This window comes from Plectrocnemia conspersa, unplaced genomic scaffold (genome assembly GCF_051122295.1).
Source record: "Plectrocnemia conspersa isolate PC_06_02 unplaced genomic scaffold, ASM5112229v1 ptg000011l, whole genome shotgun sequence".
Classification (NCBI taxonomy): Eukaryota; Metazoa; Arthropoda; class Insecta; order Trichoptera; family Polycentropodidae; genus Plectrocnemia; species Plectrocnemia conspersa.
In genome coordinates this window covers 26787193-26814655 of record NW_028277175.1, presented here as the reverse complement: position 1 = coordinate 26814655, position 27463 = coordinate 26787193, and the positions used below count along the sequence as shown (strand labels likewise).

Here is a 27463-nt window from a genome sequence, read left to right as displayed (position 1 = left end):
AGTATTAAGGCAAACGTGATTGGCATTGGACGTGTCTGGCAATTTTTTTCAAAGCTGTATAATAAGTTCCGTATGTATCCAAATTTATCAGTAAAGTCTTAATTATAAAAAAAACTAGAATCCAACAACCGGTTTAAACATTTCTCATACTAATAATCACCTTGAAATTTGTTTTTATAAATATTTATAATAAATTTAATAGGGTCTATGAATCAATATATTTTATATTATGTAATACTCTTTTTTTATTTCAAGTTCAGACTCAGTCTAAGATGCCGATTACATATATATCGGTTGAAGAGGAGTTCAAGAAAAATCCTGAACTGAATCAAGATATGCTGGATATTATGAGGGAATGGCTCAACAAGCAACCGCATCTACCTAATATATCTGGTATGAAATATTTTTAATTACAGAATTTCAGTTTAGATTTAAAACGTATTTTTTCTAGTACATTATTTTTAAAAGAAAGTAAAACTTAACTTTTGTATTCAACTTCCCCAGTATTTTATTCCTTTTAATGCCAACATACTAAAAATCGGTATCCTGATTTTTCCTAAAAGTTTTCAATACAAAAATACCGGTATTTTTGTGTAAATTAAACCGGCTTCTTGGCAATATTAATAGGTTATTGCACTTTTTAGTACAGCAAAATCATTTACTTTTTTTCATGAATCTCGTGCAAATATAATATTTTCGTTATTTTTGTTACCTATAATTATGCTTACCATATTTATAAATTTCTAAACAATTTATAAATGTGTTAGTCGTAACGTATCATTTGCTTAACAAAAACTATTTGTATAGTTTACATGATTTTTATTAAATATATATTTTTTATCTTCTACAAGTTAAAAATCCAAACGAATACAAAAACTACATATAATTACAAATAAAAATCATTGATCTCATTTAGTCTTACTATAGATATTTTTTATTGAACTTGATGTACCACTACGACGTAAATTGAGAGAAGCATTCTCTTTTATAGCGTTTTGGTTGGCAATGTTGTATATTGCGTAGCAATATACAACATTTTAATTTTAACTAAGAGAGAAATTAAAAATAAAGAACGCAACCAACTAATACACCAGGTGATAGTGTGCGGTTTTCACTAACTAAAATCCCTACCCTTCACTGCAGTTGGCTCCCGGTATCCGCTTTAACGCATTTCTTCAGGGGTGCAACTGAACTTCGGCTTGCGCCTCTCACCTTTAAGCATAACCCTAAAATCTCAATAATAATTAGTTGTTTTCAGAAACGCTTGAAATTCAAGAATAAGTAATTCACTCATAAATTTGCACTTTGCGCTCAAAACGTTTTTTTTTTGCTAGTGATACTCACTTATATCAATATTATGTATTTCTATCTTATTAGTAAACTTAATGCGTTTTAAAAAAATATTCATCGAATGAGAATTAGATGAGACTCAATGCTGGGCATCATGTTTCATACATATTAACCTTTACCGGACAAAAACTTAAGTTCTTATTGAATCCGCTGCAGTCTAATTTATTTAATCAGAAAAATAGAGCTTCATACCCATTATTTATGTATTATATTAATTATTTAGGGTATACCCTGTACCCGTTCCAGATGTTGGGACCATTACCTGAAAAAAAAACAACCAAGGATGCATGACAATATTTTGTTCTATTCTTGTTAATAGTATTTAATTAATTGTTCATTACACAAATGATTCTCAGCATATTTTTATTCGGAATAAGAAGTACAAACATCTGTCTGTACTTCTTATTCCGCATATTTTCCTCCCAGCAATATTTTGGACTTGACCTAATGAAAGTTTAAGCATTATAAAAGTTTCAGCACTTTCATTGAGCTAGGTTTGGTTTTGAACAGCAAATGGACGATTCCCAACTGTCAAATTGTGTTTCATATACATAAAGCATACAATTTCACTAAGGCCTATCAGGTAAATTATATTTTTGCTAGTATAAATACATATCTACTAGTGAAAATGTATTTGGAATTCACTAGTGAAAATATAACTTCACTGCATTACGAATTTTAGTAATTTAACAATTCCAGTTAAAATGCTTAGGAATTACTAAACCTTTTATCTTAATATATTGATAGAAGTATCTCTGCGTAATTGATGACATAAAATACTGGAAATTTTATCATCAACTCATTTAAAATGGCTTCAAAAAATACAAAATATATTGGGCATGACATAGATGCCCTTGGACTGTAATGGTACAACTATTTCGGGCATGACATACATGCTTTTGGACTTTAAAGGTTAAATAATTTTCACATTTTCAAAATTACTGTTGGGAAATGACTGGCCACTTGGCCAGATATTTTTAATATAGTTTTTATGCATATTGAATTTGGTGACCCTTGTATTAGATCCTCTAAATTCGACTGCACTCCGTATTACTCTTTCGATCAAATATCATAATAACCTTCGTTTCTATTTATTAATTTATAAGCAATTAATTCACTTTCTCTTTTGCTCCATTAAAGATTTGGCGATTGACGTGTTGTCATATTCCTTGAGTAGATTGGAGATTATATGTCCTCCAGCCGAAACACTAAAAAAGTTTTTTATTACTTATATATATTTATTTCAGATTTGGACATTGTATTATTTTTGCATAGTTGCATGTACAGCATGGAAAGAGCCAAAAACACAATAGACACATATTACACGATCAGAACTCACGTACCAGAAATATTCAGTTCCAGACATCCGAAGCACCATACAGTTGACGAAACACTAGAAGTTGTGTAATAATATTTTTTTAATATTAAATCTATATTTTAAACTATATAATATTACATTTATTTTTACTTTCAGTGGTTTTATGATATTACCAGAAAAGACACCCAGTGGAGAACGCGTGTTTTTGGCCAGACTGAAGAACACCGATCCTGCTAGGTACATTTATGCCAATGCAACTAAGACCACCTGCATTATGACCGACATAGAACTTCAAGAGCATGTATAATACTAAAATATTTTATGTTAGATATCAAGCTTTGTCTTTCTGATTATCTGCGATACTTATTTATATTATATTAGTCTAATAATAATATTTTCCGTCGTATGACGACAAACTGCAGTATACAAAAGCGTTTATCGATAACCAGAAATGCATAAAAAAAATCTATAATTACTATCAGCATTCTTTATTGGACCAGCAACATGGTTTTAGTCCATATCGTTCCATAGTCACTGACTTTTAATGCCTCTCCAAGACGGAGTCAAAGTCCTTTGATTCTAAAATTCAGACTCTGAAAAAATCATGAACTTCTTCTTTAGAAATTAAATTTCTCGAACGCTCTTGATAGTGTTTTCTCGAGCTACTCAAGTAGCCACCGTCAAATATATAAGCTATGGTTCTCTTTTGTGTACTTACTAAGGCGACATAGTCGAGTATGATATCTAGTAATTTTTGTGTATATTTATATTTATACTAAAATGATTATTTTTTAAAGGGAACTGCCAAAGGCGATCAGATCATATTTGATATGTACGGCATGGTTTTCGGACATTTATCTCGTTTTCCCATTTCCATATTGAAAAAATACATCTACTACCTACAGGTATATAAATTGGACGTATTAACAACATGTATGATTTTTATAATATTTTATTTTTATATGCAGGAAGCTCAGCCGTTGCGTTTAACAAGTTTACATGTTATAAACATTACACCGTACGTTAATAAAATACTGGCTCTTATACAACCGTTCATGAAGGATGACCTTTTAGGAAAATTGCATGTTCATACTGACATGGAATCTTTTTATAAACATATACCAAAGACTATGCTTCCGATAGACTATGGTGGAAATGCTCCTAGCATTGTGGAATTACGAGGTAATATTAATTTTCTTTAATACAGACATATATTTGTAATCTGTCGAATAAATGCACACCCAGTTATTTATGAGTCAGTCCTAAAAAAACAATTCTTACATCATTATTAATGATTTCTAATCATGCATGTATATTAAATTAGATATACTTACATGCATAAATTGTAGTTCAACTTTGCGGCTATGTCATATTTATTTTTTTTAAGACACCGTAGAGTACGCCGATTTAGAACATCCAAGCATCTTCTTGATGACTTCTAATATTACAGATCTCTATTTGGATGGATTACTTGATTCGGAGAAGATTGTTTCTACTCCGTCTAATCGTAGAAGGTTTAAGACGGACATATCAAAAGCATATTTCATGTGACTCAAATTGGCCTAAAGCAAAATATAATTTAGGATCGATTAGTATATTTTTAATATTATAATTGAGGCGGTTAAATCAAAGACAGTATTCTTCTTCGATTTTACAGTATCAAAAAAATATATAATCTACATCATCACTATTAATTTAATATGTGTGAAGAGAACATTATTGTTTAAAACTATACGAGCTGCTCTGTGAACACAGGCTTGTGTCTGAATATTTATGTGTAAATAGCCAGAAATTTTATTAAACCGGCGATATCAGAACCGATTCCCATCAGAGAATCACCAGACGATATTTAAGCAGCATAAATTAATTTAGAATGTACAAAAAGTAGCAATTCTGTATTAATCAATATAAAAGTCGATGATGATACCCAATTTTTTTAACTTCTCTGAATACAAGTAGCTCTGTTATGCTGCTGAAGAATTTAGATCCATTAAAACTGTGCAAGACATATTTATTATTATACAATTTTATTTGTGGATTCTAAATTAATACAGTTGTTCTATTGTTCCAGATATAACCACAAATAAAGTGAGAGAAAACATTGAGTACATCGAAGCAGAAGAGAAACTGCGAGTGAATGAATTGCTACGACCAGGAAAAGCCAAAACTGCCGGAGATCTATTCGGAATTGAAGGAACGTTCAAGAAATTAGAGATTGATTAAACATATTAACAATTTATTATCAACAATCATATATATTGTTTTAGTATAATACATGGAGAATTGAACGTCGATGCGTACATAGTGATGAACATAAAAAATAAGCACTTTTTCACTATGTATTATTTATATAGATACATTATCACAAAATAACTTTCAAAAAATATATAAGTGGTCACCAATTCGTAAAGAATTGAAAAAGAGAGCTCTATTATTATAATTAGTTAATATATTAAGTATCAGTGTTCTTTGTTAATGTATAAAATAAATCATGACTAGGAACCTGCTACGTATAAATAAATAAACTAGTGAAATGCACTATGTGATTTTATTTATTTTTATTTAATACCAGCTTTGCATTAAAACTGATTTTAAAGAAAAAATGTACACCTTTTCAATTCTTTAATCGTTCCACTTATCAATAAATATATAAACGCACAATGGAATGTAAATTACGACGAAGATAGTTCTTTTTTATTGAATCAAAATTGACGTCACGGTCATATTTTCAAGACGATTATATTTTTTTGGTAATGGAGCATAGTCAACATTTTACGTACATTGATGACCATGAAAACAGAGAACAAAGATCTTGAATTGAACATCAATCTAATATAATTATATTTAAAAGTATTAATTAACATTAATTTGCCACTAAGATTCGATCGAAAAAATCGAATAATAAATATTTATAATATTAATACTATAATGATTGAAATAAATATTTTTACATCATATCCACTAAACACTTAACTTTTATTTTAATATAACACATATTTAAAATCGCAATAAATTTTGACAATACTGAAAAGTAAGACGAAAATCAAAAACAACAAATCACATACACCAACATTAAACCCTCAACGTTAGGAACTACGAATACATAATGGAAGTTTAAACATTTATAAAATTTGCTAAGAAAATAACATTTGCAATTAATATGGGATTTGATTTTGGTAATATTGGATCATATCGTAAGTTCTGGTGCGGAAGTTCAAGAACGAATTCCTGATGACGGACAGCATGAAGGCGGCTGCTTCTTTTTCAGTGGAAGTAGGAGCGAAACGAGCTCTCAGGAGCCTGATGGTCTGACCTCGGAAGCACGGAAGTCCAGTGTCGAGCATTAACGATACTAAAGATATGATCGCTTCTTGATACGGCCTATAAATCAAATTTACAATTAGTTCAACAACAAAATTTATATATCTATTTGTCACACTTAAACAATATAATGGTACTCATTCAAATTTACAGTTTTTTTTTTTGCTTGTGAAGGGAGAAGCTCACTAGCTATTTCCTGTAATTAACTAGCTACCAAAACTAATGTGAAATTTTGGTGAGTTACATAAGTAGTTTTGGTTCAGAGAAACCCCTTCCCTCCACCAATTGACAGCGGCCCTTATTAAATTGTGACATATAGATCAAGTAGAAGGAATAGAAGAAGTAAGATCTTACCTGACGGCCAAGAATGCCTGGACGCACAGTTCGCAGAACCATCTGAAAGGCGGAGCTTCCATCTTGCCACCCATGACCATGACCATCTCGTCGGTCAGCTTGATATCAGGTTCGAATCCGAGATTACCACCGGGTGATGATTCAAACATGAATCCAAAGTCGATGTGTATTATATGACCTTCGTTGTCCAGCATGATGTTGCCGTTGTGTCTGTCTTTGATCTGCAGCAGAAATCCGATGACGCTATACGCCGCCATGGATTTGATGAAGCATCGTCTGACAGCCTATAATGTAAATGATATATGAGCGTAAAATGCCATCATAATGATGCAACGATATATTTAAATACTAACTTGAAACTCTCTGGTGTTCTCGTCTCCGTATTTTTTAATGAAATATTCATACATGGTGATATCGGTTTGCCTACCAAGCTGATCGCGGGATTTGGCATTCGGGACACATTCAATTACACCACACTGCAAAAGGGGATAAATGGTTTTTATTTATATACCAAGAAATCTGGTGGATATGAGCTATAAATATAAAATGTAAAAATAGTGGATTTATAAGTACTTAATCAGATGTCAATCTCAATAAATATAATAGTCGGTCAGTCGAAATATAGATGTCTTACCGAAGACAAAAAAAATGAGATGCCATGACATAAGCAAGAATAATATATACATATAGCCTGGCAAAAATGTTAAATTTTTATTCCAGATTATAATTTCGATATTCGTAGTTTTATCATTAACCGTGAAATATGAGGCTGGCACAAGTACAGTCGACCCCCCTATAGCTTAGAGATTGAGACTTCGCTATAGGAATACTACGTTATAGGGGGGACTAGGTACCCATACAAAATTTGAGGTTAGTATTTTGTAAATTTAACGAAATCAGCATATCAAACTTTTTTTCCCATTTTTATGTATTAAATGGCCTTGTATTTAGTTTGTAAACAAGAGAATATACCCTATGGTCTTTTGAAAAATATTTCAGACATGAAGTGGTTAACCATAAAGTCAAAAAAAGTTGAGGAACAGTGTTAAGCATATCACGGATGGAATAAACAAAAAACATGCTCAACAATTTAAAAAAAATTAATTAAACAATTATCAAATATACTTACACCGGGCGCAGTTGCCACAACTCTATACGGGAAAAGATAAAGATCCAGTCCGACTTGCTGGAATATGTTTTTAAATATCGAAATCACTTGTAAAGCTAACATGTCTTGTCTGACATCATCGCCGACTTTAAATATGGCCGCTTGCCACTGTTCAGCTCCCATGGTTATATGATGAGTTTTATTCTCTTCCTAAAATTAATCAATTATGTATCATATACATTTAAAGCTATTTCATGATCATCAACATATCAGTCAATTACCGTTTGTGAGTCATCTCCTACTGCAAGAGCCAGAGCTTCTAATTCGTTGATTCCGTGTCGGATGACCCGGAATCTGGCAAGATACGGAGCTTTAGCGGCACTCTGCATAGGCGTTCCTAAAAAAATACATTAATTAAAATCAGTGTTGATTAAAAAGCATAATACTAAAAATTAACATACCACTCTTATAATCAATATCCATGACGATCGAATCAGGATTAGAAGGCAAATAGCAACCAGTTTGAACCTAAATTAATATCAATCATCAATCAACTTGTCAGTTATAATTTATTGTTATAATTTATTAGATTCAATACTTTGATTCTCTTCAAAGCTTCCAAGCACGCCTTTTTCCTTTCAGCTCCTTTAGGATACGGTCTTATCTCACCGCTGATGTTCGTAATCTTACTGAAGAAGTCAAACTCTCGTTCGTAAAACGCTTTAGCCGGTCCAGACAGTGACGCAACTATGGTCTTAGTCAAAGAATCGAGAGTTTCGTATAGAACGGCTGTAAAATCAATTATATTGTCACATTGCTTGGTTTAATCAACCAAATATTAATGAAATTCAACTAACGATCTTTAAAATGCATCTCTTCATCCGTGTACATGTTCGTCTGCATATTCCAAATGAGCTGATGAGCTACCAATTGCGATTTTTGAGCAATTAGCTTGATGAATTCGGTAACATACCCCATCTATAATAAAAATTAAACCATAATTTCACAATAGACTGGCTTTTGTAGTCAGCAATAACTGATTCAACGGTGAAGCAGCGAGTGTCATTTTCGTAACGAAATAACTTGATAAGCCAGATAATTCAGAACTAGAAGGGACATTGGACTTCTCCTTTATTCTATGATTTTTTGCGAATGACCTAAAAATGTATTGCTCATATTCGCGATTTCTAGTGAGACTGTTGAAAATTACATATTTAATTTTAAGATTCTTACACTATCGTGACGAAGAGCTTGGACAAGTTGAGGAATGTAGAATAGCACAGCATCGGCCGGGTAACTGGCCAAAACTCGTACAGCGTATTGAGCTGACGTTGGATGATGCGGATATTGGCGCGAGAAGAAAGCCAAGGCTTCGATGGGTGTTATGCGAGCCCAAGTCAGCATGTGCACCAGCTGAAACATTCGTTATAATTTGTACCAATTTAATAGACAAGTAAATTTGTACGCAAAAGATTCCGTACTTCGCCCGAGTCGCTTAAGAGAGCATCGGTTGTCGCCAGGTACTGCAAAGCTTGCGGTATATGCGATACGGCCAAAGGATCTAATCTGATTTTCCACTTCAGCTCTTGAATTACAGTATCATTCTTTATTCTCTCCGGAACGAATACTGCCAGTACGGGACTGATTCCCCATGCGAGTCTGATGTAATCCTTTGAGTTCTTTTCGGTGACGGGTTTCGATCGCCATGTTGCAATGTTTTCTTCTCCGGGCACCATTAGCTCCGGTTTAGCCCCAGGATTATGCCAGATGATCAAAAAATCTATCTCCACTGCCTGTAAAAATTAAATTAAAAAGTTCAGTGAATATGATACATTCAAAACAGAGGTACATTTTCATGTGAATATAATTTTATGTTTTTCAGTATATATTGTATATATTTTTTGTAACTGAAAAATATTGATGCAAAGTCACATTTAAATATGCATACATACATATATGTTTACTTTCAATTACAATTACTGTTTTTAACATCTTGTAATTTAATTAATTTAAGCATTCATTTTGGAAACCATTCAACGTTCATTAACGGCTTATTTTATTCAATGATTTTCTTATTATTAAAAAAAACTAATTTTTAAAGTGCTTTTCCTCAACTTAGCAATCATACAATAGTTTACATATATTAGTAAGCAATTGCTAAAAAAAATTTATATGATAATATATGTATGTAAAAAAGCAATACATAATCATATACTTATATGATTATAAAATAGCCCTAAATGTATATTTATAAAATGTAATATAAATAAATTATACAGTTATAAAATGGTCTTAATATAACTTTTTCGGGACCCGCAAAAGTTCACGCCGATCCTGGCTATAAGCGCATGATAACCGTTTATTTTTATGCTTTAGTAAAACATTTGTGAATAAAATGTTTGTGGCGGTGTTTACTATGACCGAATTCGCAGAATTCGTTCGTTGAAAGAAACAAAATGTTGGAAAGGCCCACCATTTATTATCGTTTAACGCTTATCGCAAAAACAGGTGTGTCGCAAATTTTATGTTTTTTAAAATTCGTCTGTGGTGCATTTTTTTTAAATGTAGCAACATTAAGGATATAGAACCAAAGCAATAAAAAAATGGACGATTTTTAACATAAAGAGGGGTTGTAATTTTATATATAAATTTACGAACCGGCTAAGTTTTACTCCACTCTAGTAAAAGCTGAAATGACGTCCTTGATCAAAAATTATGTAAAATGATAAATTAAGCATATTCTTTTTGACATCCTCACAGTAATTGGCACAGCATTGTGTTTATGCATATTTTATAGAATTCAAAAAGTTTAAGGTAATTAATTATCGATTAAAATATTTATTATTAATCAATAATTATTTTTTAATTAAAAACTATTTTACAGACAATTAATTGATTTTTTGCACTAATTAAAATTAAAAATTGAGGTAAACAATATTTAATCTTAGTTACATCTATGATTAAACTGAGGAAAAGAGATGTATAACTTACCAACAACTCCAAAATCAGATTACGCTTCTTTATATAATCCTTGACGAACACGTCGGTTGTAGACTTGGCGTTTAATTTGAGCGATCTTGTAGACCGTTTGCCGACAATGCTACCAGCCGTGCTTCCAGCGGTTGCTGAAGATAGCGGTACCGTATTGATCCAACCACTCGAAGCTTGCTGTCTTCTGAATTCGTTGATGCCGATCGACGATCTATTTTCGGGAGCGTTCAGAGTGAAGGTGCTCGGCGAAATAGTCAGATTGCTAGGGCCGTAAACGTCAAAGTCTCCGATAGCGCTGGCTTTTAAGTATTTCTTATCGGAGTGCATAACCTGCCAAAATTTAATGAGAGTCAAGACGTCCTCCCGGAGAGCCGCTCCTTGTTTTGACGGACAATGAGGTTCTCGGCAAAAATAGTCTAGACAGGCGCTGTAGACACGTTCGCGTAAAACGTTTCTGGCTAAAGAACGCGGAAGAGTATCTCCTTGTAGCAACGAAAGCCCACACGATAATAACCTAAAATATGAAAATAAAGTATGAGTATTTTATCTATAACTAAATTACTATTAAGGATTTAAAACATACTTGAATTTTACGCCAACTGCATCAACATGACGATTTTGATGACCTTCTCTAGCGCCGACCGTCATTGGTAATGATCTAAAATCATCAAAATAAGTTATAATATTATATATCTTAAAATGAAAAAATGAGGATAATAGTACCTATGTAACAAAGTAGCTAGCATATCAACTTTTTCTTGACTGCAATATTTGGCTGTTTCGGCGAGTTCATATAAAAATCCGATCCAAACACCATGAGGGGCGACAAATGGCGGAGTGGGCTCCAATTTACAACCTTCGTAAGCAGCTAATGGACTAATCTCTTCAGTTTGCACCGAGAAGAGACCCATTTTATTATCGACTGTATACTGCCATGCCGCAAACATTTCTTGTAAGAATCTAAAGTAATGATATTCATTTTGTAATTAAAAAAATAACAAGAAAAACAGATTCGAATTCTATTATACAGTATCCGCATAATACCTGAGTTCAAGATCAGGCCGTGCCGTAATAAGCCATCGCCAACATTCAACAGCGGTGACCATTGCATCGTCAGTAAACAACTCGACTTGAGACCATGCTGTAAGAAAAATATAATCTTATTGTATTCACTTCATCTACAATTCTTTCCTTGTACATATGACATGATTTTAGGGTCTGGGTACCCAGACTCAGATCCGTCAGGTTCTAAATAAAAATACCTTGACTCGATACTCAATCTAAGACCTAAAGCGGGTCTGAGTCTTTTTTAGCATACAAGAATTTTCTAATACGAATGCTGCACGTAGACATGTTTCGCAGATGTTTTGAGAATATCTGTGTTTTAGAGTACTAAAATTGCAATTACTCGTCTGCTTAAAAGATATTTTAAGATGAAATTTCGTATCGGAATACAAATTAAAACTAGTGAAGAATTCGATAAATTTAATCCTTACCAACTGCATGAAGAAGTTGCCGATGAAACCCAGGAGTCGAAACCAAAAGAGCAGTGGCTCTCCACAATGCGTGACGATGCGCTGACTCTCCAGAACGTCCAGCTTTCCAAACGGCCGCAGCTACTTGATTCGTAACTTCACTTCTCTCGCTCTCCGGCACACTATCGAGCATGCCTGCCACTTCTCCGGCATATCTACTCCTGACACTAAGCACGCTCACGAATCTCGATGTATCGGTTTTGACGCATCTCGGTCTTTTGTCCAAAGCTATCGTGGAAAGTGGAGCACTGATTTGATTCAATCCGGCAGTTTGGAGCAAAGAATCAGTGGCTAAGGCTAAACCGGAGTGATGCCACAACGTTGAGTTTGGAACCTATAATATTTACCATATAAATAAATTGTGTGTATTGAATAATTCACTTTTAAGCGATATAAACCTGATTCAGATACTCTTGAAGATGCGATCTTGTAAACTGAGGCGCCCACTTCATCGCTTCCTGCACGATCCCTTGGCAACGATCAGCAAAATCTTTAACAATGCTCTCTCTAGCTTCTAGCGTATCTTGAAGTTGAAGAGTCAGATTCGTAGACGGCACTCTCAATATCGGAGTTTCGTGATTTGCATCCAATTGCAAGCTGAACGATAAGACTTGTAATATGTCCAACATTGCCCACAAAACCTATAAATATCATCAATTATGAATCAATTAATATGAGATTATGAACTTTGTGTATGAACAGCTTAACACCCGTGGATTCATGTTCGAGTCTTGAAAGAACACTGTTTAGTGGTCGCGGTTTAAGGGATGAGTCCTGCATCATGCGTTTTCATTCATAATGGTAATGAGAGATGATAGTTTATTATTTCTACATAATATAAGTAAAAAAGAAATTATATTTTACTTCAAATTTTTGTAAAAAGAGTCGTCTTATTCCATTGTGTCGCAATGCAATGAGTCGTCGCCTTTTTGGGGCATATGAATTTTTTTATGAAATGTATGAACCATATTTATTTCATCTAAAAAATATTATTGTATGTTACACTCCATGAACAGAAACAAATTTAAGGGGCAAAACTGTTTAGCTAGGTAAACTTAAATATATGCAATCAAAAGAAATCGAAACATACGACTGATAGCACATCATTAACCAAGCTTTCCGATCTGAAATTCTGTATATTATTGCATTATAATAATTAAGTAAAACCACTTTTTCAGTTAGCTTACTGTCACATTGTTCCATTTTGCATTTTTTCTATATATTTGTATTTGTGGAATGTTTGCCATTGGTATAAATTTGTTTCCGAAATTATTATTTAAAACAAATCATCGCCAATAAATAAATAACAGATTAAGAAGCACTGATTAAATGATGTACTTGACGATGTATTTATGCGAAAAATCATAAGAAAGCTACATATTAAATTTCAATAAAATATCTTAATTGGTTTACAAGCTATAGAAAATATAGTAAAAAGATAATTTTTTGCAATTTTTCGCAAAATCACCCGGCCCTTAAGCAAAGTTCAGCAAATAAACCACAGATGGTAAGTTGTTAATATTAATCTTACTCGACAGTTCCATAGTAGATGCGGGAATTTATCAACTAGACCAGCTAGATATTTATCAGCGACTCTTCTTATATGCTTATGAATGTGATTGAAGTTCACTAGCAAGAATTGAGCGTGAGACTCCAATTCTCGCTCGCGTGCTTCGTCTTTTGGTTTATTAGACATGCATTCCAAGAACTTTTGAAAAACTCTATCTCCGACACTGTAATTAAATATATTATTATAGAATCTATAGAACATTATTATTAATCAGATATTCAAGCGCATATTTTACCTGCAAACGCATTGCCACATCCCAGCTTTATCTTTTTGTAGAGCAGAATCGCTCAAGTATTCCAAGATCGGTTGCAAACTAGGCTCAGGCGAATTAGAGACCCTATCGAATCAAAAGTATTAAACAATTATATATAATTGAACCATAGTATGATAAAATATAAGCTTACCTCAACATTTCAAGCCAATAGACGCTCAAGAGGTAAGTGCACTGAGCGAAGCTCAACTTGTTGACTATGGCCGTTATATCTGGCGAATGCTCCAGTAAGTTTAAAATCTGAGTCTTTAGTTCTTGAAGTTCAGTTATAGAGACCGAATCGTTACGAACGGCTGACGTGTATTGCAGCTCTCGCATTTCAGATCGAGAGGATGTTTGAGATACTAGATATGGAGATTTGACGGCTATTTCCTTGACACCGGCGTACCACTCTCCAGGCCACAGATCTTCAAAATAAGACATGATATTGAAGAAGGTGTAATTGAAATAGACGCATTGCTGACATTATGAATTCTGGAAATAATTTTTATCATATTTTTTTGGGTACTTTTTTGAAATGATTCATAGAAAATTTTACTTAATGTTTTCTACTAATGGTATGTCAAAAGTTTTATTCAAACAATGATATCAATAGTAAGGACTTAAAATGCATTTTATTTTTCAGCATATTATTCAGAAGATATCAAAATTTAAAACCCATTCAATTTTTGAACTGACATTCACCAAAACCTACTTTATATCCAGTATTCATATAAGTATGTAAATTTATTATAAGAGTAGAATGAATATGAAAGGAGATAAAAGCTGTCAAAATATAGATAGAGGAGAATGATGTACTTAAAACACAATATAGTTGTAAATGAAGACCTCAAAGTAAAAATAAATAGTCTCTGATACCGTTTCATTACACGTGGAGAAAAATCTATCGACATTTAAGATTATGGTATTATTTATTTATTTAGATTAAATTAAGACCATCGTAACTTAACAAATTACCCCAATGCGTCACGATGGTCTAAAACAATAATTGTGTTATCTAATACACAAAAAAAATATATATACATAATTAGAATAATACACAAAAAAAAATAAAAAATCATAAAATATAAAAATTAAATGATACGAACTGGACCAGCTCCTCATAGCTAACATTAAACAGGTCAATGTGAAATACTAGCGTATTAAGGAGCCGGATGGCTACAGCCATAGACGAGTCGGCAAGTGCGGACGTCCTAGCCTCAACGGCCATCAAAAGAGGACGTAATCGTGATTCTCGAAGACGCTTTGGAACCCAAAACTGAAATTCCTCCAGAATAACTAGATTGTCGACAGCACCTTTCAGTTATTTGAAGAAATACTTAGCGACATACGACATAGAAGTACTCAGCGAATTGTATCACAACGCTCCTAAAAGAAAGGCGCTAGGATATAAGTACGGATAATAACCAAATGTTTTTTTGTAAAAGTAAATTAAATACCTTTTTTGAATTTTTTTCACTAAAAGGGAATATTTGGCTATTAGGGGATTCCAAATTATAGATCTCGATTCAAGAATGCTATGAACTAAGGTGCGAATAACTGACGGATCGTCAAAGTGAAAGGCGTTCCTCATAACAAAGCTGAGCATCTTGGAAGATTTATCACAGACGTCGTGATTGTGAAGAGAAAACCTCCACTTGCTCTCAAAAGTGATTCCGAGATCTTTAGTGGAAGTTTCTCTAGTCAAAATGTTACCACTTGATGATGGCACTTTCTGCACTAAAGAGCAGAATATTAACGGAAGCCCATCTCCATAGAGTCTAACTCACTCTGTAGAGAAAACGAGTCCGCAACAGATCGAATGCATTTATACTATTTTAAGTCATCTGTGTACAGAAGAAAATTTGAATTTGTAGCTGCCGAATTTATTCCCGCATCAAGAGATTTTGTCACCATTTTGGTGAAAGACAGAAGGTTAGTAACAGTGGAACGGGCGGGACGAAACTCGTGCTGTCGGTCCAACAAAACTTGTCGAAAGTGATTAAAGAGATATATATGAATAATTATTTCAAATAATTTAACAGGAGCTGACGACACTGCGACTGATCTATAGTTCTTTATATACAATCTGTCACCCTTTTTATGAATAGGGGTGACTTTTGTGCATTTCCATAGATCAGAAAATGATGATGTCTTGAGAATTAGACCAAAAATACATTTTAGAGAAGCAGCGAGACTGACTTTGCAACCCTTCAAAATAAAATCAGGAATCAAGTCAGGCCCAGAAAAATGCCCTGTCTTCAATTTATTAAAGCCGTATTTAAGATCTGAGTGCTCAGTTGCTTTGATAGTCAGTACTGAAGAGCAAGAACAAGAAGGAATCTTCGAAAACAGAACGAAAAAAAATTATATGGAAAATGTTTGAAATAATACAATTAACTTACTCTCTATTTCTTCTGACATCTTCAAATACAAATACAATTGTCATTAAGAAACAACACCCCCATATATAGTTAAAAAGGAATCGAAGTAGTAGTTCTAAAGTATATGTTTCATAAATAAGTGATTTGAAATTAGGGATTAAAATAGATAAATCGTTTCAAGACTGGAGTGTTCCAAGATCACAAAATATATACGAAGTGTTGTACAAAACTTGCAGGATCAAAACTATGGACTCAACACAACCTATTGGATGGAAAACTTTTCAAAAAACATAAAACAACACTAATGCAACAATCAAACAATGTACTCCTTACTTACATTTACCCTTTCTTGCTGTAAACATTAAACAATGTTTCAATAATTTAAAACGAAATCTTATCACAACTTCAAAGAAAATTTTTAACATGAATATAAATGTGCTAACCTGAATCGGCAGCCGTGAATCCCATAACGACGCAATAGAGCCAAAAATCCTTGAAGAGTTTGTGGAGACGTGGCTTTGGATTTCTGATCGGAGCCAATCTCCTCACTAACACCTAAAATTTTCAGACAATCAGTAACAAAATTCAGTTTACATAAATATACGATTTACTCACAGCTATGACTGGAATGAGGACTCCAAGATTACCAGCGCTGCTGGATGCCTTCAGAGCATTAGGCGCTTTCTCCGAAGCCTTCTTACCCTCCAAACCCAGCTGGACGAACAGCTCCAACAAACGCCCCAATAGCTCTATCATGCCTTGCTCTCCGGGTATATTAGCGGCTATGTTCGCCAATACGTTTATAGCTGCCCCAGATACGTGTCTGTATTGTTTACGATCGTCACCACCGCCTCCAGATCCATAAGCCGCGCTTCCAGCCTCCACGGTTATGTGCGTAAACATCTTCATTATCTCTTCATAAACAGCTCCGTCACATTGCGATATTATCATGCAACCCAGTTGATCGACGATCAATGTGTCTAATGCGGACGGAACTCGGCAAAATCTACAAGTTAAGGTAAATAAGGTTATTTAGTCTTATCATAATAACCCTTTATACATTACATTAAGACAGCTTAATGAATATGATATATACAAAAAAATCATCGGTAAAATATCTACAAAGAGAGTCCATTCATTTTATGGTAAATGATGAACAAAAATAAAAGTAAAAAAGCTGGAATGGGCCAGCGACACCAAAACTGAACACTTGAAGATTGAAACAAAATCATTTGCTTTGGTGAAAACATCTAAGAAGAAATCTATCTATTAATTAACTTTAATGGTTAAAAATCACTAGCGGTTTTAAGCTTTTTTTTCGTTTTTTAAAATTTACTTTTAAACGTAAATTGTTTTATCATTAAAATGTAATTACGATAATATGATTTTACATGAACATATACATATGCAATGCAGATTTTTTTACAATTTTAAATTTTTATTTTTATACTTAAATCCAAGATACTAACCAAAATTATGGTTTTTTATTGTATGTTTTTTTACGTATGTATATTACCATTTTTTTTACTAAGCTTTGAATTACAAATATATTATTATGGGGGTTTACACAATAACTAAAAGAAAGCTGCAAAACAACAACGGTTTGACTTAATAAAACATTAGTGACATCAAAATTTAAGAACACTCAGAAATTGCACTATAGCTGCAGATGCAGAATTTCGAGTCATAAATTACCTTAAATTACCACAAAAACTCTTCAAACCCTTTTCACTTAAAGGATGGATCGGAGATGGAGTAAACACTAACGCAATTGGCTCTCAATTTGCCTCTCTCCCATTCGTCCAAGTTTTCTCGAAGGACTATTATGAACGATGTGATTCTATCACTACACTAATCGAATACAAATCACTATCAAACTTCCGAACTCGCTCATCAATTACTCGACAAGCCCACTCATCAAACTCGCCAATTCGACCCTCCAGACTATTTTTCATTCAACACTTACACCTGCATTTTCCTGTACATATTTTGGTAAATTATATAAATCAAATAACTCTTTTGACGTCTAACTGGCTACAAAAATCACACCACTCGGTCACCAATTCCGAAATTATCAAATTTTCTTTGCGGCAAAGTCAAATGAAAACGCAGTCATTAAAGTGTTGAAAAAGTACCTTTGTTGAAAGAACTGTAAAATGGTTTCGGTCGTCTTTGGTGTGTCTTTCAAAGCGACGGCGACGTGTCCCAGCATGATTACTATGTTGGTGCTGATAAGTGTCGATTCACTGAAACAAATAATTTGAAAAAATTAGTCTCATAAATAAAGATTAAAATAATATTTTTGAAACAATAAAAACAACTATCAGTCAAAGGGTCTTTCTTTCTCTGATATTTTAAACAGTCAATCTGAGATCGGAAGATCTTTTAAGATATTTTATTTTTCCAACATAAACTCTAGAGGGTAACAATTCTTCATAGCAAACAAATAAATTTGACAATTTGCAATTCATGTCATAGTTGTGCCAAGGTGGTCGATCAAAAGAGCGTGCGCAAATGAGCGCTGCATCATAAGCGCTGCGTCATAAGAGCGCTTAACAAAATAGTGTACGTCAAATGTGCACAGTCATATGAGAGCACGTCATAGGATACGAAAGTATGGCTCCCCATATGTACGATATACATATATTTTGTACTAAAATGAAACGCTGATTTTGAATTTATAATTAGATTTGTTCTGTAATGTTTCATTAAATTGACTCGACTTACAATGAATGTGTACAGTTATAAGACAGGTATATGGCCCGCCAGACCTTTTTTTTATTTATTTTAGACGACTACACTTTATTGCGAATGGCGGCTGAATACGAATATTATATAATATATTTCAGTTAATCATATGATTAATGTTTTTAATAAAATATATAATTTATATAATTTTTCTATGATTTTGAATTATGATAACTATGATTAAAATTAGCAAAAATATACCTGCGTATTGAAAATGTTTTAGTAATTTGGCATCTGCCATTTTAAGGAACAATTTTTAATTAAACCATATACCCAAGAAGTATATTTGATCTTTATTAAATATTTTAAAAATTACCTGTCGCTAGTTTCAGCTGTAAATAATCTGTTACTGACAGAAGCGACCAAAGCTGGAACACAATATGGCTCGACAGACTGTGCCGCTTCCAGAGCGATACACAGATTTTCGATCGCAGCATCGCGGAGCTTCTCAAAAGCAGTACAGCGAGGTTGAATGTTATCGACAACGGTCATCTCGTTACCTTGCACTGAAAAATCATCATTAATTCACTAAAATTCGACCGAATAAATACGAGTGTAATAATTAAATTTCACACACAAGTAACTTTAAACTGTTCCTTATTGGATTTTTCCATGTGCAGCTTATGCAACTTGAATAATATCGGAGAAGGCGTCACGAGGAAGTCCCTAAGACAGTATATGGACGTGCTGGCGATGTTCGGAAACTTTACAGCCAATTTTCCTAAGCCCTGAAATTAATTTTGAATTTTAGTTTATTTTAGATTAATGTAATATTCAATACTTAGATACGAACCTCCAAACAGACCATCAATAGTGGCATATGAGCCAATACTAATTTATGATTCAGATTGGAATTGATCTTTTCCGTCAGACGGCCACAGAGAGAATCGGCCCCTGTAATTGAATTTAAATCGTAAAAATATTGATTTTATGCAAGGATCGGGAAACTCAAGCAGATTCTGGAAAACTAATTAATTGCACTCAAAAAAATGCACACTTTTTAATATGAACTGTACAGATTTATTTTGTATATACTTCAAATCAACAGAAAAATCATAGAAAAATCACAAATAAAGAAAAGAACATGCTGTAAAAATATTAGAAAAACACTTCTTAAACTATTTAAGATCATGTTAGTTTAACACCCAAGAACAAGAAGGTTCTGTATAATTTTAAGTATCATTCTATAAAATTTGTAGCACAAAAATAATTTTTCAATGTATTGTTTTTAAAACCTTTGACTCTCAAAATCCGATATATCGGCTTTTATTACTAATGTAATTAAATATAATTTTTAATCATTTTGTCTAAACAAAAATAAAACCGGAGATGTCATAACACTTTGGTTGCCGAACCTCTTGGGATAACTATCATATCAATTTACTAGCTAATAATTTATTTTTATTTTTACTCTACAGCCATTAAAAATACATAAGTTTAATTCTTTCAACAATAATAACATTGGATCCGACATTTCTTTCCAAAGTAACAAAATCCGATATATTGGATTTCAGAAAGTGTTAAAGACAAATATTAGCCTTTTACTACATTAATATTAGTTAGAACCATTTGTTCTAGGGCGATACGTTGTTAAAACGTGTTAAGGGAAATTTAGCTTTCAAAAACTTAGGAGAGCGATTCTCGGGCTCACTCAAACATTTGCTATAACAAATTTCACCTATATTAACCGTTAAGTTGTGAACCAAATCCATAATGTCAATATAAACATCAACTGAAAAAATTTCAACATAACATTAACATAAAATAACTTTCTTGATCTTATAATTCAACCAATAACATTATTTTATTAATTTGACCAAACCCTACTAGAAGTTATTTGAGAGAATGAATGACTTTTAATACATATCAAACGATCATTCAATATCTCATATAACTAATAGCATTTTTTTTATGAATTATAATATAAAATATGTAAAGGATAAAGCTATTTGAAGAAGATTTAAGGCAGCAGATGGATGTGTTGAAAATACTGAAATACTCTCTGATTTTTGAGACATCTAAGAGAATATGGGATATATAATATATATAGAATTCATCGTTTTAATGAAGCAAATAATCATCGAAAAAAATTGATAAAGTGGATGACGCCTCATCTATGTCACGATCCTCAGAGACGAGGCACCGAATAAGGACGTTACGTTTATACCAGTGAGTTGCATGCGACATGCTTCTGTGTGAACATACGTGTGAAATAAATATACTTCTTGAATAATTTATTACATTATAGCATTATTTATAATTATACAAAGCAATATTTATTGATACATTTGATCTGAATCTCATTAGCATATCTACCTGTTTCATCCCCAATAGCCCAAACGAGAAGATCTACGCAAGCAGAGTTCGCCATGATGTTCACTTTGAACTTGTTCACTGTAGCATAGTTGTTCTCCCTATCTTCCCGTTCGGAAGCATCGTGGTGGCGACTTTGAAGCTCAGTCTGACCGCTCAAGAACAAACACTTCACAAATTCCTACAATAAAAAAAGTGTGATCATACTAATACAATATTATCACAACATAGACACAACTCAAAGTGCGTCTACTATATGATTATAATTAGATTCTTTAAACAATTTGATTACCTGAACGTCTTTCGTGAATGGTCCCGGAAGATCCTTTTTATTCTGGAGCAACTCTCTAAGCAGAGTGACCATCACTAGATTGAGCGTTTCAGAGAAAGATCGATACGGGAAAATCTATAAAAATAAAGCACATCACAATACATTGAAATCATTCAATATATTATTAATATTGACCTTGATCTGTTCAGACGCGAATATATCTTCAGCTTCTTCGTCCAAATAATTAAGCAGATCTTTAACCAACAGCTTCTTAGCTAAAGACAAGATCGTTTGAAGATGCATCACTGGTACTTGAATAGCGGCTCTCTTCTCAGGCGATTCCATAGCAAATCTCATGTTCGGAAACTGATTAAAGCTGGATCCGTATTTTGTGAAGAAGTAGGTAGTCGGATCGTACGGTATGGCATTATGACTATGCAATGAACCGCGTTTCAATGAATTTGTATTAGTACCATCTACGGTATCTATTTGAGAATTGATACTCAATGTATCGGCAGCGGATGGATTGAGGTTTCCTGATAAAGATCGCGGAATGATCGATCGAAAATGATTGAAACTGCGTTTCTTGTTCGCGTTCGCCTGATTCGCAATGGAGCTTTGCGATCTTAGTGGCGGAGGATCCGATTCTGGGAATATTCTGCATAGTAACGGAGGATTGTTCATGCAGAATCGGCCCATGGATCGAGCCAATCCAATCAAAACAGGAATTGTGCTCTTGCATAGTTGTAGTTTTGATAAGGCGTTCTCTTTGCTCTCGTGACATTCTGTTATGTGTTTGGTCAGATTGTTCATCAAGTCGACTTGCACGGCTATGATATCGTCTCGGAGGTCGGCATGTCTGGTCGCAATATCTGATAGCAACGTATTCAGACAAAAGCTGAACTTTTCCGAAGCCGGAATGCCTGAAAAGAATGACATAAATTAATAGTGATGGGTAAATAATTGTAAAGATTATTATTGTTATCGGCCTTGCACGGGTTGGGTATGACAAAAGATATGATAGCAATCAGAAAATGTTTTAATAACGCATTGTTGTAAATTTAAATAAAAGGAAATAATTAAAAACGTGTTTAAATGACTCGCTGATAGCAATCTAAAATACACAATAAATTATAGTTTGCATGACGTTATACATACATATATATATTTTAAGCAAAAAAATATTTAAGGAAGCAATGAAAATAAGGACCTTATTATTTATCAGATTTTCAAAAAATTAAATAAGATAAATATGTAAAATTACCTAATTGTGAAAATTTCTACTTTTGATTTTTTTTTAAATTTATTTTTTTGAGGAAGTAATCAGTTTTTAAATTTGTTCTCGCTTAAGGAAATTATAAAAAATCTACGAATTTTTAGTAGAAAAAAATAACACGTTTTATGCTAGTGCAGCAATTTTTTTTTATTATTTTTTTATTTACACTATAAGTAATTACAGTTTTTTTTCCAAAAAATGGACATTTTGTTTGAAAAAATATTAGCAAATTATTATGACATTACAATTTCTTCTGGAAAACTGGTAAATTATTTAAAGAAATCAGAATTTATTAATTTCAAGTGAATTTATAACAGAAAAAAAGTAATAGCTCTATTTGGCCATATGGCATATTATTTTTTAACTAATCAACTATTTAAAGAAATGAGTGCCTGCATAGAAAAAAAAATTTTATGAAAATTTTCTTTACAAATTTACAAAAAAAATATCGTTTTTTAAAGCGCAGTGAGGTTTTATTAGGTTTTGAAGAATTATAGAGGAATTTTTGACCACACTGAAGAAATATTAAAATATAAATTAGTTTTTTCTTTAAATATGATATATTTTGCATTTTTATTCTTGAAAATGTGACTTTTTGGCGGTGTAGCAACGTTTTTAAAAAACTCAATTTTTTATGAAAATTCTGCATAAAAATATTTAAAAATAAAACTGGCTTTCTACAGAGTAGCAAAAAATATTTTTTTTTTGTGAAATAACAAGGTTTATTTTTCCAAGCTGGAGGAATTCCTACGTTGTATTATTAAAAAAATATTTTTTTAAAAGTTCTGCGAATTTTTATAATAGAAATATCAACTTTTTTAGATGTGCAGCAACTTTTAACTAATTTCTAAAGCAGCGAAAAAAAAATTTTTTTCTTCACAAATTCTACAATTTTTTATTCAAAAAGTCGGCTTTTTGGCAACGCGGTGAGAATTTTTTTCTTTATTCAAAACTTACTTTTTTGAAAAACTAACCAAGTTTATTTGGCCAAACTGAAGGATTATTTTTTTTAAATACAACGCATTTTTATTTAAAAATATGTGGAGGTGCAAAAACTATTTTTTTTAAATTTAATTTTTTTTAATCTAAAATAAAAATTAGCTTTCTGCAGCATAGCAAAAATTTTTTATGTAATACTTAAATCAACATTTTGATATAGAAATAACGAAGTTTATTTGTTCACTCTAAATGAAATCATCAATTGTTTTACTTAAAAAGTAATTTTTAAAGTTCAGAAATTCTTGTAAAATTTTATTTCTATTAGAAGAAAATAAAGTTATTGGGTAGGCCGCGCAGTGAAAAATTATTTTGCGTCCGTAATAATCCATGTTAACTTAACTGCAGAAGTATTCATAAAAACACTTATGTATCTACTATTTTAACAACAAATTACATTAAATACTTTAATACGTGATTTGAATAATTAGTATATGCAATAAATGTATATTAAAAAAATAGCTAAAATTAGGTTTTTATTTAAAAAAAAAACTATTTATAAAAATTGTAAATTTAAGAAACGTCCATACACAAATATCATTCAAACAGTTTATATATTAAAACCAAGCATTTGAATTGTAGGCACAATATTTTTAATTTTCTTACTGTTTCTCTTAGACAAGTATATCATATTTTTAACTTTTGAGGAGTTAATCATATTTTAATTACAACAAACATGGCAATTGAGTTGACACTAAATATGAATAAAATATTTTGCGTCATAGTGATTTTCAGCAATTATAATCTACATCATCCTTGATAAACCGACAATAATCGCTAAATAAAATAATGGCCTCAGCGAACAATATCCGTTGAATGATTACAAAATATTATATGAATACCATGGAACACAGTATAAATATGGTATGTTCGAACTTTAGCAGCATACAACACTGGTGAACTCCGAAACACCAACAACAAACACAAAATGAGAAAGGTTTTATTTGCGTTGCTCGTGGTGGCGGCTATCATGAACATTGTGAGTAAAAAATCATCTAGTTTTGATATGAATTTTGGAAAGTATAAGTCTTAAACTTTATATTATAGGTTAACGGACAAGGCGGTGGAGGAAACGGACAAGGAGGTGGAGAAGGAGGTAACTTAACAATGTTTTTTTTTCTTTTAAAAATATTACTTTTAATGTAATGTTTTTTAAAAACATATCCTTAAACAAATAAATAATTATAATAACAATTATTATAAAGATTTATAACTAAAATTAAAAGATTCACTTCAATATAGGTGGCCAAGCAGGTGGCGGAGCAGATGGTGGCTTTGGCGGTTTGTGTTTCTTTATATTTTAAATATATATTTCATATAAAAAAAATTAAGTGAATATTATTTTTAAATAGGTGGAATAGGATTTGGAATGGGAGCTAATGCCGGTGGTGGCGGTGGAGCCGGTGGGCAAGGACGCGGTAATGCTGGAGGAGGTGGTGGAAAATAAAGGTCAAAATTTATTTACAATAAAATAAATATTAATGTATAATTAAATTATTATAATATTATAAACATACTTATTTCAGACTGCTATATAAAACGATGACAATTGCAAATTCTAGAACTATCACAGTCGATAACTTCTATAGGATATATTTATAGAAGTTTCCTCATTATAAAATAGTAGTTTCGAATCAATAAATAAATTATAGAATATATACAGCAGAGTATTATTTTTTATTTTTAAGTTTTAAGATGATTGCAACTTCAATGACTTTTGTTTTAAAAGACACTACCACAATAGATTATTAATCTTCTAGATTTATTCGTAAGAGAATAATGTTAATTTTACGGGGAGAGGATATATTATTACTTAATTAATTAACTTACAATTCTAAATGTAAGGTAACATATTCATCATTTAGTTTGATCAATAATAATATAAATAAAATCATACTTACGATCGGTAGTCGGCAGATTGTAAAGGGGATCTTCCCATTGTGCAGTCGGAAGACACTTTAACAACTTAAGAAAATATGGAAGCAACTTGTCCCGGTGTTGAAGACCACTTTGAAGAAAATATATTCCGAGCGCGATAGTCGCCTCTTGCGAATACGGTGTAATATGCACTACTCCCGCCACTTGCGGACACAGCATGAAAAGAGTGTTGACCTGAAATCAATAAATTCCAATGAAATAAATTATTATGGCTTACAAAAATGCAATTTAAGATTTAGCGGAATAAATAATACTAATATAATATTATAGGGATTCCAACAAAATTCAATTTAACAAAGGCCCTTTACAAAACCCTCGAAAGAAGTCTTCATATTATAACACGGGTAGAAAAAAACAATGTTTTTTTGTAGAGGACCATTTAGAGAAACTCATGCTACATTAGAGACAGAGTTTGACAATGCAGTCTACTTTCTCTAAATATATTTTTTTATGTGTCCCAGTTTCTGTGAGAAAACATAAAAGACTTAACTTAATTCAGCTACATCTATTACCTCGCTACTGCAGGAACTACTCTATATTGGACTCGACCGTCTGCTACAACCTAGACTCTTACGCATTTGACATTGCCGCTCAATACTAGCACCTGAGTTACATCTGTATATTGATATAAATAATAATTTGAGCAAAAATATTTATCAAACAGATTTAGTCATTTTACTGGCATTAAAAATAGAAATAATTATATAAAAATAAAAAAAATATATATAATAAAAAAAATAAGTTTGTGTTTATTTTATAAATTGAAAATATAATACAAGTTAGTCCTTTATTAATATTCTGAACACCTTTGTATTATTTGTTTGAATATTATATAAGCAGTATTTTATTATACTATTTTTCCAGCAGTCTTAGATTATATATTAATTTTAAAGCTCTATTCAGATTTATGTTTAAACAGCACAATAGACAAGTGGTATAAGTCTCTGATTATAGACCTGAAAGACCTGGGTTTGAATACCATACGGAGTGTTTTTAAATTTCTATTGTATCTGGGAGATCAGAATTAATGATTAATATATATATATAATTACAATCGATCATCACAGATTAGGTTTACCTAGATTTTCCTAATCTCACGGATGAATATAGTGATCATTAAATAAAATCGAACTATGTCTTGTACATATCTGGTATTAAAATTTCTTTCATAATGAGCTAATACAGCTCACAGAGAATATCTTATATGTTTTAAAAAAAATCGATAAAGTATAAATAGCATTTTGAGATGTTTTTTGATCTTTGGACCACCTATGACGCTGCAACTAAAAAATCACAAAGCAGACAACTCGGAGGACTGCAACTTGTTGGATCAAGAGAGATGGCAGAACATCATACATGTAAGTATAGCTCTATTCGATGCTTAAAATCCGCACATAAATAAGTATTGATATAACACAAGATTTAATGAATCATCATTTTAAAGACAAAAAAAATTATGTAGAAGAACGTTGCGTGTCTAAATAGCTGAGGTTTATCACTAAAGTGGTAGTAATTGTACGGTTGCACTTTGACACACCTTGGAGGTGGATTAATTACCGAACAGTTATGTAGGTGACAAGGTCAAATGCTATTTTGGGAATCGGAGGCTGAAGGGGCGCAATTGTTACCTTGTCCCATGGCGCAGGCGGCGGCGAACTAGCAGCCAGCGCCCTAGCCAGCTGCTGTACGCCGCGCCGTTGGGACCACATCGCGTCACTCGCCGCCTACAGCTGTCACTGT

The 27463-nt window shown here is 32.3% G+C and overlaps 2 protein-coding genes and 1 long non-coding RNA gene across 8 annotated transcripts; 2 read left to right on the top strand and 1 right to left on the bottom strand.

Annotated features, from left to right (window-relative positions):
* Positions 1 to 5206, top strand: LOC148230120 (alpha-tocopherol transfer protein-like). 5 transcript variants are annotated; one of them, XM_088197436.1, is made up of 7 exons: positions 1 to 70; positions 261 to 393; positions 2598 to 2754; positions 2825 to 2969; positions 3466 to 3573; positions 3637 to 3850; positions 4740 to 5206. In XM_088197436.1, exons 2-7 carry the CDS (start codon positions 273 to 275, stop codon positions 4889 to 4891), a joined length of 897 nt encoding a protein of 298 aa, XP_088053562.1. In that variant the 5' UTR covers positions 1 to 70; positions 261 to 272; the 3' UTR covers positions 4892 to 5206. The 5 variants fall into 5 exon arrangements, with proteins under 5 accessions (XP_088053562.1, XP_088053561.1, XP_088053560.1 ...); XM_088197435.1 differs by having other exon boundaries at positions 256 to 393; XM_088197434.1 differs by having other exon boundaries at positions 1 to 90.
* Positions 4888 to 27463, bottom strand: Pi4KIIIalpha (phosphatidylinositol 4-kinase III alpha). 2 transcript variants are annotated; one of them, XM_088197425.1, is made up of 31 exons: positions 27352 to 27463; positions 25687 to 25897; positions 21709 to 22436; positions 21535 to 21648; positions 21246 to 21423; positions 20608 to 20661; positions 19723 to 19823; positions 19507 to 19657; positions 19246 to 19435; positions 18317 to 18427; positions 16797 to 17187; positions 16625 to 16736; positions 13952 to 14225; positions 13783 to 13884; positions 13509 to 13710; positions 12376 to 12618; positions 11939 to 12311; positions 11487 to 11583; positions 11166 to 11402; positions 11026 to 11100; positions 10443 to 10956; positions 8933 to 9244; positions 8685 to 8864; positions 8309 to 8429; positions 8050 to 8240; positions 7913 to 7979; positions 7733 to 7848; positions 7473 to 7661; positions 6697 to 6819; positions 6344 to 6627; positions 4888 to 6049 (listed from the first exon to the last, which is right to left on the bottom strand). In XM_088197425.1, the coding sequence occupies exons 1-31, from the start codon at positions 27430 to 27432 to the stop codon at positions 5824 to 5826; spliced, it is 6348 nt and encodes a 2115-aa protein (XP_088053551.1). In that variant the 5' UTR covers positions 27433 to 27463; the 3' UTR covers positions 4888 to 5823. The 2 variants fall into 2 exon arrangements, with proteins under 2 accessions (XP_088053551.1, XP_088053552.1); XM_088197426.1 differs by lacking the exon at positions 20608 to 20661.
* On the top strand, positions 25026 to 25443 carry LOC148230119 (uncharacterized). Its single transcript, XR_015811373.1, has 3 exons — positions 25026 to 25066; positions 25138 to 25234; positions 25312 to 25443. It is a non-coding gene; the product is annotated as an uncharacterized LOC148230119 (long non-coding RNA).

Excerpts from the sequence above, each read along its gene's own strand:
- LOC148230120 (XM_088197434.1), top strand. Across the intron at positions 2,755-2,824 it reads GACGAAACACTAGAAGTTGT|TGGTTTTATGATATTACCAG; the intron begins GTAATAATATTT and ends TTTTACTTTCAG. Across the intron at positions 3,851-4,739 it reads TAGCATTGTGGAATTACGAG|ATATAACCACAAATAAAGTG; the intron begins GTAATATTAATT and ends CTATTGTTCCAG.
- Pi4KIIIalpha (XM_088197425.1), bottom strand. The coding sequence starts at position 27,432 with ATGTGGTCCCAACGGCGCGGCGTACAGCAGCTGGCTAGGGCGCTGGCT. Across the intron at positions 7,849-7,912 it reads GGATATTGATTATAAGAGTG|GAACGCCTATGCAGAGTGCC; the intron begins GTATGTTAATTT and ends GTATTTTTTTAG. Across the intron at positions 6,820-7,472 it reads TTGTGGCAACTGCGCCCGGT|TGTGGTGTAATTGAATGTGT; the intron begins GTAAGTATATTT and ends CCCCTTTTGCAG.